At 36.8% G+C, this 18,211-nt stretch overlaps 2 protein-coding genes across 12 annotated transcripts in view; one reads left to right on the forward strand and one right to left on the reverse strand.

The window, feature by feature from the left end:
• Positions 1-4,105: 4,105 nt before the first annotated feature.
• Positions 4,106-10,071, reverse strand: LOC123522825 (uncharacterized). The gene is made up of 2 exons (XM_045300285.2): positions 9,934-10,071; positions 4,106-5,768 (listed from the first exon to the last, which is right to left on the reverse strand). The coding sequence occupies exons 1-2, from the start codon at positions 9,934-9,936 to the stop codon at positions 4,359-4,361; spliced, it is 1,413 nt and encodes a 470-aa protein (XP_045156220.2). The 5' UTR covers positions 9,937-10,071; the 3' UTR covers positions 4,106-4,358.
• Positions 10,072-10,244: 173 nt separating this feature from the next.
• The window catches only part of LOC123522823 (katanin p60 ATPase-containing subunit A-like 2), an 82,107-nt gene continuing 74,140 nt past the window's right edge, over positions 10,245-18,211 (forward strand). For 9 of the 11 annotated variants that reach the window (XM_045300272.2, XM_045300278.2, XM_045300282.2 and 6 more), the window contains exon 1: positions 10,245-10,368. In XM_045300272.2, the coding sequence (XP_045156207.1) occupies positions 10,315-10,368 (54 nt within the window). In that variant the 5' untranslated portion in view covers positions 10,245-10,314. The remainder of the gene's footprint in view (positions 10,369-18,211) is intronic. The other 2 variants (XM_053549579.1, XM_053549580.1) reach the window with 2 other exon arrangements.

Raw genomic sequence — 18,211 nt, forward strand, 5'->3', positions numbered from 1 at the left:
GACCGATAACCACTTGAGTCACAGTCTGATTTTTATATCCAGTGACATTATTGCATAACATGGCCAACAAACGATGCCAACCAGATGCAGACGAAGAAAACCTTCAAAGAAAGGGAAAAGGACCATTTCTGAAGTTTATATTTTAGTGGAACAAATTTCTGGCAACTCTATCTTCTAAAAAAATTTCTTTGCATGACAAGAAACATTTCTGGATGGCAACAACCCAAAAGTGAGAAAACAATAGAGGGAATAAACAAAGTATCACAGCAACAAGCACATTGAATTTTGCTCCAAAACATACAAAGGTCATCAAACCTTCTAGCATGCACATAGTGACATTTCCTCTTTTAAATCTACTCAAGAGATTAAAACCTTGAAAATTTTGTCAGCAGACTTGAACGGTACACGAATGAAAGTTCAGTTCCAAAGGCACCAGCAAACAGAACTGGAAGCTCCCCTCAACAAATTCAGCCAGGTTCCAAAAATAGCTATACCACACAGTCTGCAGACGATATCATGGCTTTAGACTATGAAACAATATGATTTTTATGTACATCGAAGACAGAAATGACCTTTCTTACTTTAACCTTGTATCAAATGATGTGGGTGTTAATAAAGAATAGCTGTTTTCTATGTTTGAAGCAAATCCATCAAATTATTACTGAGATAACAAGAGCTGTCTCCATAGGATGACATATGCCCCCGATGGCACTTTGAATGAGTAGTTATGGCCGATGTTAGAGTTTAGGACCTTTGACCTACGGAGCTGGGTCTTGCGCGCGACACGTCGTCTTACTGTGTCACACATTCATGCGTAGTTATTTTAAAATCCATGCATGAATGACAAAGATATGGACCGGACACGCCCATCAATGCACTATCATGAAAAATGACCTTTAACGTCAAAGTGTGACCTTGACCTTTGAGCTACGGACCTGGGTCTTGCGCGCGACACGTCGTCTTACTGTGGTACACATTCATGCCAAGTTATTTGAAAATCCATCCATGGTTGACAAAGATATGGACCGGACACGCCCATCAATGCACTATCCTTTAAAGTCTAAGTGTGACCTTGACCTTTGAGCTACGGACCTGGGTCTTGCGCGCGACACGTCGTCTTACTGTGGTACATATTCACGCCAAGTTATTTGAAAATCCATCCATGGTTGACAAAGATATGGACCGGACACGCCCATCAATGCACTATCCTTTAAAGTCTTAAGTGTGACCTTGACCTTTGAGCTACGGACCTGGGTCTTGCGCGCAACACGTCGTCTTACTGTGGTACACATTCATGCCAAGTTATTTGAAAATCTATCCATCGATGACAAAGATATGGACCGGACACGCCCATCAATGCACTATCCTTTAATGTCTAAGTGTGACCTTGACCTTTGAGCTACGGACCTGGGTCTTGCGCGCGACACGTCGTCTTACTGTGGTACACATTCATGCCAAGTTATTTGAAAAACTATCCATCGATGACAAAGATATGGACCGGACACGAAAATTGCGGACAGACTGACAGACCGACAGACGGTTCAAAAACTATATGCCTCCCTTCGGGGGCATAAAAATAAAGGGCAGCAAAACTTTAACCAAGGTGTGGACACTCATCCTGGTTTGAGTACGACAGCTCTCCATATACTTTCTATACTTAATCTCAAAATAAATATTGAGGACAAGGAACATCCAAAAGAAATGGAACAAGAGGGCCAAGATGGCCCTAGGTCGATCACCTGAGAAACACACCATAACACACCACAACAGTGTAAACATATTATAACACACCATAACAGTGTAAACATGTTTGACCTAGTGATTTCATGGAACAAAATATTCTGACCAATTATCATTAAAATTGGAGCAAAAATCTTGAGTATAAATAAGTATTTTCTTTGATTCGACCTGTGACCTAATTTTTGACGCCAGAGTACGAGACCTATATTTGAACTTGATCTAGATTTCATCAAGACTATCATTCTGACCAAATTTCATGAAGATCAATTGAAAAATACAGCCTCTATCGCATACACAAGTTTTCTTTGATTTGAACTACTTTTTGACCCAAGATGACCCATTTTAAAACTGGGCCTAGATTTTTATTAAGGTTATCATTCTGACTTAATTTCAGGAAGATCAATTGAAAAATACAGCCTCTTATCGCATATACAAGCTTTTCCTTTGATTTGACCTAGTGACCTACTTTTTGACCCCAGATGACCCATATTCGAACTTGACCTAGATTTCATCAAGGCAATCTTTCTGACCAAAATTCATGAAGATTAATTGAAAAATACAGCCTCTATTGCATACACAGGTTTTTCTTTGATTTGACCTAGTGACCTAGTTTTTGACCCCAGATGACCGATTTTCGTACTCGGCCTAGATGTCATCAAGGTAATCATTCTGACCAAAATTCATGAAGATTAATGGAAAAATACAGCCTCTATCGCATACACAAGGTTTTTCTTTGATTTGACCTAGTGACCTAGTTTTTGACCCCAGATAACCCTTTTTCGAACTCAGCCTAGAGTTCATCAAGGTAATCATTCTGACCAAAATTCATGAAGATTAATTGAAAAATACAGCCTCTATCGCATACACAAGGTTTTTCTTAGATTTGATCTAGTGACCTAGTTTTTGACCCCAGATAACCCATTTTCGAACTCAGCCTAGATTTTATGAAGGTAATCATTCTGACCAAAATTCATGAAGATTAATTGAAAAATACAGCCTCTATCGCATACACAAGGTTTTTCTTTGATTTGACCTAGTGACCTAGTTTTTGACCCCAGAGGACCCATTTTCGAACTCGGCCTAGATTTCATCAAGGTAATCATTCTGACCAAATTTCATGAAGATCAGTTGAAAAATACAGCCTCTATCGCATACACAAGCTAAATGTTGACAGACAGACAGATGACAGACGCCAGACATCGAGCAATCAGAAAAACTCACCTGAGCATTGCTCAGGTGAGTTAAAAAGTCGAGGCATTATGTGGCAAACTAAAATTGTTACATGACCATGTTGCCTATTCTCTGATTCAAAAGGAGTTTGTTTGTTTATCTGTTTATTCATCTCTTAACTTTCATATTCATTCAGAATCATTAATTTATTTCATTACTTACTTCATTTCTTTTAATTTATTTATGTTTTCATTTATTTATGCACTTATTCATTTATGTACTGATCTATTGTTTTTCCAGTGCCAAATACAACCTATATATATTATTAATCTGGTCAAACAAAAGTTGGCCAATTTTTAACAAGATGGCCATAATGGCCCTAGATCTCTCACACGAGTGAACAATTTTGGTAGAGGTCACGCACAGAAAATAAATGTTGAATCATTCTGAAACTCACTGGCTAGTGTTATCCACTATATGCATATACATATTTGAAAAAAAGTGCCATATCTGGTGGCCTTGTTTTTGACAAAATGGAATAATTTGAACAAACTTGGTATAGGGTCACCGGAGAAACGCGTGTGATAATGATATTATTTAATGCAGATTTCATATAGACCAACAATATGACCAGGTTTTATGTAAATCAGGCAGACCATTAACTAAATTTTTCCAATGATTCTTTTTACCTCGTTATCTAGCTTTTCTTCCAAGTGACCAAGTTATAAATTTATGCTAGATCTGAAACATTCTAACAAAGATTTAGGAGATTAAGTGGAAAATGTGACCTTTAGAGTGTTAACGTGGATTTTTTTTATGATTTAATCCACTGACCTAAATTTTGACCTCAAGCACGTCACTTTTTAACTTCGCATAGATTTCACAGACAAACACTCTAACACTCTAACAAAGATATTTGCTAATCAAGCAGAAAATATGACCTCTGGAGCGTAAACAATGTTTTTCTAGGATTTGACCAAGTGACCTAGCTTACTACCTCGTTGTGAACTTGACATTAATGTTATATTATAGACAAAAATTCTGGCAAAGTTTTTATGAAGATAAAGTAGAAATGTAACGTCGATAAACATGCATGTTTGACTTTATCAACACAGTAGTGTAATTAAATTATTTTTAATACCAGTATTTCTTTTATTGTGTGAATTCTTCAAGTTCTGCAGTATGTCTCGACAGTCTTTGAAGTATTTTCAGTGTTTACACTGGTGTTGGCATTTCCTTACATTTCTATTTAGTAACATTAAAACTGTAATCTAGGTTTTGTAACATTTCATGAGCTGAATGAAAAACTGTTATAAGTCCTTATTTTAATACGAGTTATGACAGTTTTGCATTCAACCGTGGAAATGTTATATCCTGGTTAGTTAGATAGGAACTATACCATAAATACAAAATACAATATTTGCAATAATTACAACTAAAATCCTGTACTATACAGAGTCGAATGTAAGACCTTGGTTCAGAATTGCTGTAGAAACTGCCAGATCTAAAACATTTTCTGAGTGTTTCTCTACCATATCTTTACAATGTAAACTATCGGACTCTTCCATAGCAACAAGGTCAACATTTTCATTGGCTGATTTAGGAACTTCTTCATTAGCGTGTCTATCCTTCATTGCATCCTCATTTTTACCCTCACACATGATCCCAGAATTCTGATGGTTTCCATGGTTACCAGCTGTTGATGGCACAACAATACTATTCAAATTAAGACCATTAAAGCCAGAAGAAGTACATGAAACCAAATGGGGCTTTGACTGATCATTATCACAGTGATGTTGCTCTGAAATTTGAACATTCATTGCACAATTTTCTACTGTATGGTCATTATCTATCACAGAATGTGAGCGTGGCTGTGTGGCCATTATTCTAGATAACTGGCGCTGCGTATGTTCAAAGTCATCCCTAGTGGCATTACGTCTCATTTGCTCCATGTTACTTAAAATAGCATTTTGCTCACTTTGATAATTACCAGCACGAAGACCTTGGTTTCTGATAGCTGTTTCTATACTCTGATTTTCTATAGTTAATCTTGTGGTTGCACTTAAGTTGACTACAGGATCTGGTGAGAGACCCATTTCTTCCAAAGTTCGGTTAAAAACATTATCTACAATTGCACAGCCCATTTCTTGCTTCTGCCATATAAAACTGGGAATATCGAATCCTTGAAAGTTTGGTAAAATAGAACTAACTGCCCGACCGAAGTCCGGATTACTTGCAGCTGATGCAAGCCCAGCTTGCAAGTTCACTAAACTTTCCGAACCTGACCTACTAGTAACAGATGCACGATCTATACAATTTCCATTGTTACCTGAATTATCTAAGCTTTTTGCACGCTTTGAACTACTATGATCTGCCTCGAAAATTTCTGAGTCAAGTTTTCTCTTATTACCTGTTAAATCACATTCATCAGAATCAAAATGCCGGTTTTGCAGTGCACCCTGTTTTGTACTATCTTTTCTATTTTCTTTTATCACTAAATCTAAACTAATGGGTTTATTTTCACAACAATGAGCCGATGTTTTCACCATCATATTCTCTCGAACAACATCTGACGAAACTGTTTCACTGACATAACTCTGTATTTTCTTGTCAGTTTTCATTTCATTCTCCAACCTTTCATGATTACCAATAGTACCCGATTCAAAACTACCTGTATCTACCTTCACACAAGAAGTTTCACCATTTAAAGAGGCATTATCTATATTCGGATGTCCCTTGATTTGCCAAGCATATCTTGCCTTCTTGAAGACATGTTCTTCATGTGACATTTGTGCATCAACTGTCATTTTTCCATTTTCACCAGTCTTTTGTTTGTCTTCAATATTCATCTCATTGTCCTGAAAATAGAAAGTATCTTTTCTGATGGTACATGTACTATACAGATCTGTACAATCAGAACATATCAGAGTTCCTACAAATTGTAATTAATTCTAACATTGATTAATAAAAGTGTTCCCCAATTGCTTAATGCTGTCCTGTAACAGTCCTGATAACAGATTTCATGTAATCCAAATAATAGGACTAGTGTGATAACTTTTGACTGTCACTATCCCGTGTCCCGTCACATCCAAACTTATTCCGCATGTTTCTATTTGGAAATCCCCAATGAAATCTATCAATTGGGAACATTTTCTGGCATAAGTACATGTACTATGTATTTGTTTTGATTACATTTCTGATAATGAATTTATGTTGACATTAAGCATAAAACTGCCCAGCTGACTTTTTTAATGTATATTTTGCGTTTTGTTTCTGCAAGTTAGTGCTGGGGCAGACATCCCCTTGCACTTGTTCACATAGTCGACATATTTCCAAATATTCAGGGATCACTTTTGGCAAATACCTTTATGAGACTGAATCCCATTTGCCTTGAATCAATGAGATTTTGACAAAATTAATGGGATTTTTCATTTTTAAAATGAGATTTTATATCAACGGACAGCCTTTATTACATTGAAAAGCAAACATTTGTTTATTTGTATGAACAATTTATCTTTGTATACATTGTATTAATAAAACAGTTCCTTTCTGAGACACTTTGAACATAAGGCCAAAATTAAAAATATGTTTGTTTGCTGTCTTTCTACCTACCCACTTAAAATGCTGCGCCCCAAAAGTTTTTATAGGACAATGCTGGTCAAATTTTTTTTTTAAGTTGCGATATGACAAGTGACGCATAGATTTAAAGTAAGCAAAATAATAAGTAAGAAAGTTTAAATTGTATTATCTAATTTCATCCTTTTATACAACATATTCAGATTTGTCTTAATTTTACAGAACAAATATTCTGTACGAAACGATCATATATATCTACTGGTGAAAGTATAATCCCCCCACCAAAAAAAAAAAAAAAAAAAAAGAAATTGCCTACCTACCTACCTAACTTAAAAATGTAGGGTCGGGAGACAGCAAACAAAGACTTTTTTAAATGTGGCCTAACTCAAAATTCTGTGTCTGAATACATGTAGGTTGATGAAAGTTGTAGCCGAGTGCAGGGCCCCAAGTACATTTTTCCTTTCATTATGGAGTAAACTTTGAGCTTTTACTTCAAAGCTGCTCTGTCCAAGCTGGAAGTTAATTTATAAATTATACTTTAATCTTTCTGGACTTCCATTTGGTAAGAACAGCTTTTCAGTCAAACTCATTAATGATCCCATCCTCAATTACTACCCTCATCAATTTGTCAATATTTTCTGCAGATAATCTGTTCCTTAATGGAGTTGTTATAAATGGCATTTTGTGCTGAGAAGGCATGGCTCACAATCTGCAGTATGTACTGAGTGTGCTAAGGCAAGTCCTTTCAGTGTAGTGAGATTTGGAAAATCCTGTTTATGATAAATCATTATCAGCTCCCACAAACTTGCTGTAGATGTCCTTGGATATCCCTGTGTGTATTCGTAAATTTTAAATCATGACACAAAACGACAAAACATTAGATTCAGACTTTTATCTGCATCATCAGCCAATGATGTTCTTTTAACCATTTTGTTTGCATTTCGGGTGTTCAGCATTTTTTTTTATGAAGGGACTTCTCCAGGGGTTTCTATACTTTGTTATTCTCATCGCTACTTGCCAGCGCAAATGAAAGCAAAGCATGGCCTTCCAAAGGCTTCAATTTCTTCTTCAGTGGCATTTTGACACTTCACAAATATGGGTTACTTTTGCCTGGTAATTATCACCAGCTGCTATATGGAGATAAAAGCGAAATTCAAGTGCTTAATAAATGTAATAAGATTAGCAAGAAACGGCAAGTCCACATTACAGTGAAAAGTCGCAATTTGGGCAAAAGATCCACAGCGGCGTTGATTAAATTTTATGCGATTTTCGCTAAAATGACGAAAGAAATATTGGGAAATCGTACCCAAAGTGATCCCTGCGAATTAAAATAAAGTCCCTTATTTGAAATTATGCATTATATTTAACTTATCTGAAGTTTAAACACAATATTAATGGTTAATTTGGAGCAAGTTGAAGAGAGTCTTTAGGTAGCAGGGTACACTTCGAATTTTGGCCCCCGTCAATATTTGTTATAATTAGAACTTCGTGATTTTGGATGTCTGAAAATTATGGTGAGAGATAATGATTGTTAATTCTTTAGAAAATTTAAACAGCTGATACATGTAAAATTCTGATGTAAGTTGTAAAACTAACTGCTGCTAGCTTTGTATGAATCTGTGAGTCACCTTGGCGCGGTAATTCAAATCACGGAAGGGTTCCGTGCTTGTTGATTCTCAGGAACTTTTTCGCTTTTTTGAAATTTGTGAAAAAAAAAACGAGGTGGATGGGCCCCCATTCCGTTTATATCCTGTAGTTCAGTAGGGACTATTAAACTGAGAAATGCAATAAAATTTGGCATTGTTCTTGCAGTGGGATCATTGCAGGCTGTTAAAAAAGTGCAAAATTGATGATTTTTGCATCCTATTTTTAATGGAATATGTAAAACTTTCGTTTTGATAACTTTCTGTATTCTTGTATGAGAGTCCTGATCTTGCCATTAATTACAAGTTTTCTTATTTTCTGAGAACAGTGTACCAGTAGAACCAACTTCCCCCCAGTGTCGCCCACCTCCCTACCCTAAAGCAGTTCAGTGCTGCAGTTCGCAGCCTTGAACACGCCTCGCCCTAGTTATCCTGCAAACTAAAGTTTAAACCTTTTTATATCACCAAAGTTATGTTTTAGTTTCTTCCACTCTAAATTTTTATCACTATATTCTTTCTCTTTTTGATTTTGACGCGCAAAGCGTCTACATTCCCGCAAGGGTTTGACGTCTGCGGAAGATAGGTAAATTAAAAGCACAAAACATGCACAAAATTTATAAAATGGCCACCCATATTCTGCTCATTAGGGAAGTGCAATATTGCGACTCACTACATGTAAGCCTGGCCGTGCCCAAATTTTTTTCGAATCTAAGTGTACCCTGCTACCTTATGACTTTTTTTTATTTTTGTATGAATTCTTCTGTTGATCCACAGGAGTCTGAAATTCTATCAATAAGACCATAAAAGTCTATCTTTACAAAAAATACCTTCTATATATATAAAATAAACACCAGGAATGAAACGTCAAAAACCCAGGGTCCCCGGAAAATACGCACGGAACACAGGGTGATCGCAATTTAGCGAGCGTTGTTAAGAAATAACACTAAAATACACCTACCACACTCGACAACATTCAAATCTGATACACTTTACAAGAGTAATCAGACATTTTCTGAGGTTTTCAGCTGTCGCCGAAGCCATTTGCTGATGTCACAACAACAACAACAATTACAGCGCCGAGATAAAGATAAAATACTTATTTTATCCTTTAAAATTTGTACATCGAGTAAATAAGTATTAGAATATTTATATGTTTACATCAGTCTATAATATCCACTAGATTCCTTTTGCAATAAAAAGATAATTTACAAAATTTGATTGGGAAAACCCGTAAGGGGAGGTTACTCTAGGGATAAGCCATTTTACGATGCAGCGGAATATCTAAATTTCAGTAGTAAAATTTGATACTTGGTGTACAATGACTTTTTTATATGAATAGAGCAATATGAAAATGTCTGTTATGTAATTTGAAGGTAAGACAGTACGGGAATTGCTACTTTCTAATTTTATCCCGGCGCTGTAATTGTTGTTATTGTTGTGACGTCAGCGAATGGCTTCGGCGACAGCTGAAAATCTCAGAAAACCTCAGAAAATGTCTGATTACTCTTGTAAAGTGTATTAGATTTGAATGCTGTCGAGTGTGGTAGGTGTATTTTAGTGTTATTTTTTAACTAGGCTCGCTAAATTGCGATCACCCTGTGTTCCATGCGTATTTTCAGGGGAACTTGGGTTTTTGACGTTTCATTCCTGGTGTTTATTTTATATATATAGGGGGTATTTTTTGTAAAGATAGACTTCTATGGTCTTATTGATAGAATTTCAGACTCCTGTGGTTGATCTTAGCTGAGCATGCATAATTTATACACTGCAAGAACGACGTTTTTGACCATTTCCAGTTCATTACCATTTATCACTTTTTCAGCAGGACATATATAATTGGTAATTATGGCTGTAAATATCTTCAAAATCCACAAGAAAAGTCGCACAAAAGTGACAAAAATAAACTGTCCACTCTTCTGAATTAAGGTCAAGGCCGTTTGTTTAATCTTTAATCCGTAGGGAAGACACGAAAATTTATAAGATCAAGACACTTGCTAAGCCTTGAACATTCAAACATATTCTCATTTTTTTAAATGCTTTAACATGAAGAGGATTTTTTTCTAAATACATTCATTTTATTATTTTTCAATTTTGGTTAAAGAGTGTCGTTGACATCCGCCATTTTGTTGTATATCTTCGCGACCAAAACGGTGTGAAGTGAAAATGTTTTAAACATTTTGAAATCATGGCAGAGCTCAGCTACCAAAGTATTAGAACAGCCAACCAAGCAAGAGAAGCAGTAAGTTTCTTTAATGTTCATTTCGTCGGTGAAAGATCAGCACAGAGTGAGGCAAATACAAAGTCACATTCGTGCACAAATGAGTTCGTACATAAAAATGTATTTATCAGTAATTTGGCTACCGTAAATTAATTGAAGATGAGTTTATTTTCTTTCTGTCACTTCTATTTAAGTTATTGTGACAAACCTTAACCTCGGCAAAGTATTGCCAGAAAAAGTATGACATCCTATTTCGAAGCACTTGACTGTTTTGAGTTGACAGGCATGCTTTAACATTCAGTGAGATACGTGACTCTGTATGATGCTGCATTATGCATTGGAACCTACCATCAATATCTTATTCGAAACAACTGACTGTCAGAAATTAAACGTTAACAGCAACTGGTTTCCGCTTAATTAACTGAGTTTTACAGTTAAGTTCAATACTACCAGTATGGGGTGTAACTGTTTCAAGTTATAACAATTTATAACCCATTTGAGTTATTGCATTTATTTTCATAACTTGTTTCAGTTATCATAAAATATTACAAAGCCTTCCTGTGTCAATTCCTCATTTTGAATGTGACCAATGCAATAATTTCCTGAATCCTTGCCCTTTTATCTTTCCAGCTATGCAGTAATTCTTTTTACGCAAGGCTGATAAAGTCTTACGCAAATGGTTTTTAAGCTATAAAACTCTTAACATCCCATTATGCTCATCAGGTCATGATCAGACTAAACGAGAAATTGATTAGCCACAATTTGCTACTAATTACACTTTAATGGTCACTTTGTGAGAACAGTAAAAAGGCTTTTTTTGAATAACTTACCTGGGTTATCCTTATTTTATAGGGGATTTATCCACGGCGCGAAGCGCCGAGGATGAAAATCCCCAAGACGGTAACGTCCGTATATAGTTATTCGTCTTTGTTGTCTGCATATACTGAGACAATTTTTTCGATGTTTTCCGGTTCCGGTTTATGTACAAAACGGCTTCCCATAAATTTTGCAAAGTATGATATTCGCTGTTAAAGGTATGATGACACTAAATGTAAACTTCACTGTTTAGAGCGAAGTTTCACTTTCTTTTGAGTGTTGAATATTTCTTCGTAAGTAGATATATAAAAGATAAATCCCTATGCTAGGCAGTGCCTTAATTCATATTAACTAATACAGGTTATAGAATACTTGAAAAAGTAACTGAAATAGGTTACATAACTTAAAACAGTTACACCCCTGACTGACTACTATTGCATTACTGTCCAACATGTCTTTTTTTACTTCCAGGCCCAATTAATGTCCAGTTAACATCATTTTATGACTTTATTGGTTTGAAAAAATACGACTATAGTTACTTCCCTGTGTTGCAATAAAATGTGAAATAGATATAAACTAGATAATTATGAACTGTACTGTTTACACTGTAAATGTTTATAAACAGTTAGAATTTGAACAAACTTTCTACCGTTGATAAGCTTTTGCAGCAATTAGGTATTTACCCATCATTTTTTGTCTGAATTGCAAGGTTCCCACCAGACTTCTGATGTGGGGGGTTTTATACCCCCTAGATCACCAAACTGGGGGTGGCACTTCAAAAGTTGGGGGTTTTGGTATTTCAAACTTTATTTCTACTATAGACTATATTATAAAATTTAAGGGCTTGGTGCAAAACTAGTTTATTTCATTCTTTATCCATAACAGTTTTGAACAAAGCTCTAGCATTAATTTTGACTTGTATTTTTACAATACAATAAAACTAATATCAAAAATATTTTATTAGAGCTACTTTTATTTTGTTTACAGCTTTACATGCTATGCAGTTACCGTTATTTGTTGCCGACGTATCAGTCTTTGATATTAAGGATTCAGAAGTAAAACCTTTCGGCTCGGCTGTTGACATCACCTGCCCTTGCTGTTAGTTTAGTTTGGTTCATTTTTCTCACATATGCAGACAGCAGTCGATTACGTCACTCAAAAAAATACCACATGTTAAACTGTCGCTACAATTTTCTATTTATAACTTGTGTGTTAAATATTTTACACAGAACCAGTGGAGTAATACCCGACACAACTAAAAATAGACACTGGAATTCCACAAACTGTTAATTTTCAGCTACTTTCGGATTGATTGCATTGTATGTTCGCTGTTATTTTGATTTAGAACAGTTTAGCATCTTCCTGGTCAGCAATTTGGTTGCGTGAAAATACGTATAGGCGCAATTTTCTGTACGTTTCAGATCGAAATTTATATGTGAAAAACGTACATATTTACGTGAATGGGAACACTGAATTGGGAATTGGAAATCTGAATTTGGTAAAAATAGTATTATTACCAAGGCCAAGAGTATTTGCTAAAACCAATTGGGTAATTTTACCAATCTTGCACAAACATTTTTTTTCTTGCACAAACAGTTTATTTATTTTTTCTTTTGGCTAAGTTGCACAGCATGAAACATGCTTACTGTTACAAACAATATAGTGGTCTCTGAAATGAAGGAGTTACAAGCAGATTGTGAACTCATATGGTTAAAGCTGGAATTGGTAGGTTCTAAGCCCCTTTATATTGCATCTTATTACAGACCATATGAACAGGATGAGGACAGTTTAATAGAATTTAGAAAATCTTTAGACAAGGTCACTAAACTCAAAGGCAAAATTTGGATTGCCGGAGACTTCAATTTCCCCAAACTGTCCTGGGACCCCGAGGGCACACCAACTCCGAAACCTGGCTGCTCTCACCGTAGAATTTATGAAGAATTCCTCTCTGTCATAAGTGATTTCTCCCTCCAACAAATGGTTAGTCTCCCTACACGGTTAAACAACACTTTAGACCTCTTCCTCACCTCAAACCCAACTCTGGTCAAACATGTAAACACTATGGTGGGATTGTCCGATCATGATATAGTACAAGTACACTCAGATGTTAAGCCAAGGTTCAATAAAATGAAACCCCGCCTAGTTCACTTATATAAAAAAGCAGATTGGTCAAAATTTCAGCAGTTCATAAAGTCAAAATCCCCTTCCCAGTTTAAAGGTTATAACACACGGTCTGTTGAAGACCTATGGTCAGAATTCAAAGAGGTTCTATCCGAAGGTATGAACCTATTCATTCCAACCAAGAGAATAGGCTCAAGACCCCAACTACCATGGATTACCCAAAGCATTAAATGTCAGATTAGGAAACGAAATAAGATGTTCCAAAAGGTCAAAAATAACACCAACCCAAAGGTCAAACAACATTACATAAATTTCAAAAATCTTGTCAGGAAAAATATCAAACAAGCCCATGATAGTTACATCTATAGATTATGTCCTGGAATGTCAAGATGATCCGGATAACCCACAAACAGGTCAAAACTTCTCTTGTAAGAAACTTTTCTCCCTCGCCAAAAATGCCAAGCAAGACTCCCAAGGCATTTCCCCACTCCTAGAAAACGGTCAAATTCATACGGATGATAAAAAGAAGGCCAATATCCTCAATCGTCAATTCCAGTCCGTGTTCACCCCAATGTCACCTCTCAAATTGGGCCAACTCTGTAAAATTAAAGTGCAGTCTCTACTCTCCATACCAACTGATTACCAACCAAAATATCCCCAAATGCCAAAGGTCACTATAGGCATAAATGGTGTTCAGAAACTCCTTTCGTCCCTAAAAATAGATAAAGCATGTGGTCCCGATGGTCTAAAGCCAATCCTTCTTAAAAATCTTAGTGAACAAATCTCACCACTAGTCACTAAGCTCTTTCAAAGATCCCTTGACACGGGCACTGACTGGACCAAGGCCAATGTCACTCCTTTATTTAAGAAGGGCGACAAAAGCAATCCTGCAAATTACCGGCCTATTTCCCTAACTTGTATTCTCTGTAAGTTACTGGAACACATCATAGCCTCTAATATTACCAAGCACTTCCAGGTTAACAATGTCCTCTATGACCTACAGCATGGGTTCAGAGAGAAAAGGTCATGAGAAACGCAGTTACTGGAACTTGTAGAAGATCTATCCTGAAACTTAATTCAAGGCCACCAGACGGACTTGATCCTTCTGGACTTCTCTAAAGCATTTGATAAGGTTAACCATTTGAAACTTCTGTACAAACTTCATCAACATGGTGTTCAGGGAACCACGTTGCAATGGGTCAAGTCTTTCTTGATTGGCAGGCGCCAGTCTGTCCTTGTGAATGGTGAAACATCAGAAGAAGTTCCAGTAACGTCCGGAGTCCCACAGGGCTCCGTCCTAGGCCCCTTCTATTCTTACTCTACATTAATGACATGCCGATGACACTACTGTCTATTTAACTGTAAATACATTGTAGTTCTGCCCAAGAAAACATCCTTCAGCAAGACTTAAATAGGTTACAGCTATGGGAAAAAGTAAGTGGGACATGGAGTTCAACCCCTCAAAATGCACTGTTATGAATATAACAAGGTCAAAAAACCCTTTTAAATCAAAGTACATGTGTACACACTCCATGGCCAAGTCTTGGAAACAGTTTCTGATGCAAAGTACCTTGGGGTCACTATATCCTTAGATCTTAATTGGAATAAACACATCAATTTAGTCACGTCCAAAACTACCCGAACACAACTTCATCAAGCGAAATATCCCATGCAAGAACCCAAAAGTTCGAGAAGTAGCTTATAAAGCCCTAGTCAGGCCACAGCTAGAATATGCTAGCTGTGTTTGGAACCCCTACACCCAACAAAACATCCACCAGATCGAAATGATTCAGCGGAGGGCAGCGCGATGGGTTAATCATGACTACTCCCCTTACAGCAGTGTCACAAACATGCTATGTCAGCTGAGATGGCGTACCCTTGAAGATAGGAGATCTGATTCACGCCTCCTTATGTTCTACAAGATAGTGAATGGTTTGGTTGCTGTGCCACTCCCCCCCTATGTCAGCCCCCATCCCGTCTAACAAGACATATGCATCCCCACTCCTATACTCAGGTCCTCACTCCCTGTAATTACTATAAGTACTCTTTCTTCCCAGCCACCATAGTGCTTTGGAATTCCCTTCCAGTACAACTTGTGCAAGCCCCCACCTTGAATCAGTTTAAGCAGGGTGTGACCAAACTTGTACACAATGCTTAACATGATAGACCTGTTTTTAAACTGCTTTTATCTGTAAATCCTTCTTGTTTTTAACACTATCAACTGTATTCATGCTTGCAATACACATCGTGTATTACTTTTATCCTCCTATCCAATATACTTTTAACTTCTTGTACAGGCGCGCAGCTGCACATAATACTCGCAGAGAGGAGTGCTGCAGTATAAATAGATAGATAGTTACAATATATACCATAAACCAGGTTTGACTATTTTTCTACAGTGTACATGCCTGTAAGCAAGGTAAACATGTGTATACTTTAATTTACAGTTCTTAGTCTAAATTATGATACCCAAGTGATTTTTAGCTCACCTGTCACAAAGTGACAAGGTGAGCTTTTGTGATCGCGCGGTGTCCGTCATCCGTCCGTCCGTGCGTAAACTTTTCCTTGTGACATCTCTAGAGGTCACATTTTTCATGGGATCTTTATGAAAATGGGTTAGAATGTTCATCTTGGTAAATTCTAGGTCAAGTTCGAAACTGGGTCACGTGCCATCAAAAACTAGGTCAGTAGGTCTAAAAATAGAAAAACCTTGTGACCTCTCTAGAGGCCATAATTTTCAATGGATCTTATGAAAATTGGTCAGAATGTTCACCTTGATGATATCTAGGTCAAGTTTGAAACTGGGTCACGTTCGGTCAAAAACTAGGTCAGTAGGTCTAAAAATAGAAAAACCTTGTGACCTCTCTAGAGGCCATATATTTCACAAAATCTTCATGAAAATTGGTCTTAATGTTCACCTTGATGATATCTAGGTCAAGTTTGAAACTGGGTCATGTGCCATCAAAAACTAGGTCAGGAGGTCTAAAAATAGAAAAACCTTGTGACCTCTCTAGAGGCCATATATTTCACAAGATCTTCATGAAAATTGGTCAGAATGTTTACCTTGATGATATCTAGGTCAAGTTCGAAACTGGGTCACGTGCCGTCAAAAACTAGGTCAATAGGTCAAATAATAGAAAAACCTTGTGACCTCTCTAAAGGCCATATTTTTCATGGGATCTGTATGAAAGTTGGTCTGAATGTTCATCTTGATGATATCTAGGTCAAGTTCGAAACTGGGTCACATGCGGTCAAAAACTAGGTCAGTAGGTCTAAAAATAGAAAAATCTTGTGACCTCTCTAGAGGCCATATATTTCATGAAATCTTCATGAAAATTGGTCAGAATGTTCACCTTGATGATATCTAAGTCAGGTTCGAAAGTGGATCACGTGCCATCAAAAACTAGGTCAGTAGGTCAAATAATAGAAAAACGTTGTGACCTCTCTAGAGGCCATATTTTCCATGGGATCTGTATGAAAGTTGGTCTGAATGTTCATCTTGATGATATCTAGGTCAGATTCATAAGTGGGTCACATGCCATTAAAAACTAGGTCAGTAGGTCAAATAATAGAAAAACCTTGTGACCTCTCTAAAGGCCATATTTTTCAATGGATCTTCATGGAAGTTGGTCTGAATGTTCATCTTGATGATATCTAGGTCAAGTTCGAAACAGGGTCATGTGAGGTAAAAAACTAGGTCAGTAGGTCTAAAAATAGAAAAACCTTGTGACCTCTCTAGAGGCCATATATTTCACAAGATCTTCATGAAAATTGGTCAGAATGTTTACCTTGATGATATCTAGGTCAGGTTCGAAACTGGGTCACGTGCCGTCAAAAACTAGGTCAATAGGTCAAATAATAGAAAAACCTTGTGACCTCTCTAAAGGCCATATTTTTCATGGGATCTGTATGAAAGTTGGTCTGAATGTTCATCTTGATGATATCTAGGTCAAGTTCGAAACTGGGTCACATGCGGTCAAAAACTAGGTCAGTAGGTCTAAAAATAGAAAAATCTTGTGACCTCTCTAGAGGCCATATATTTCATGAAATCTTCATGAAAATTGGTCAGAATGTTCACCTTGATGATATCTAAGTCAGGTTCGAAAGTGGATCACGTGCCGTCAAAAACTAGGTCAGTAGGTCAAATAATAGAAAAACGTTGTGACCTCTCTAGAGGCCATATTTTCCATGGGATCTGTATGAAAGTTGGTCTGAATGTTCATCTTGATGATATCTAGGTCAGGTTCATAAGTGGGTCACGTGCCATTAAAAACTAGGTCAGTAGGTCAAATAATAGAAAAACCTTGTGACCTCTCTAAAGGCCATATTTTTCAATGGATCTTCATGAAAGTTGGTCTGAATGTTCATCTTGATGATATCTAGGTCAAGTTCGAAACAGGGTCATGTGAGGTAAAAAACTAGGTCAGTAGGTCTAAAAATAGAAAAACCTTGTGACCTCTCTGTAGGCCATACTTGTGAATGGATCTCCATAAAAATTGGTCAGAATGTTCATCTTGATGATATCTAGATCAAGTTCGAAAGTGGGTCACGTGCCATCAAAAAGTAGGTCAGTAGGTCAAATAATGAAAAAACATTGTGACCTCTCTAGAGGCCATATTTTTCATGGGATCTGTATGAAAGTTGGTCTGAATGTTTATTTTGATGATATCTAGATCAAGTTTGAAACTGGGTCAACTGCGGTCAAAAACTAGATCAGTAGGTCTTGAAATAGAAAAACCTTGTGACCTCTCTAGAGGCCATACCCTTGAATGGATCTTCATGAAAATAAGTCAGAATGTTCACCTTGATGATATCTAGGTCAAGTTTGAAACTGGGTCACGTGCCTTAAAAGACTAGGTCAATAGGTCAGATAATAGAAAAACCTTGTGACCTCCCAAGAGACCATATTTTTCAATGGCTCTTCATG

This window comes from Mercenaria mercenaria, chromosome 8, assembly GCF_021730395.1.
Source record: "Mercenaria mercenaria strain notata chromosome 8, MADL_Memer_1, whole genome shotgun sequence".
In the NCBI taxonomy this organism is placed as follows: Eukaryota; Metazoa; Mollusca; class Bivalvia; order Venerida; family Veneridae; genus Mercenaria; species Mercenaria mercenaria.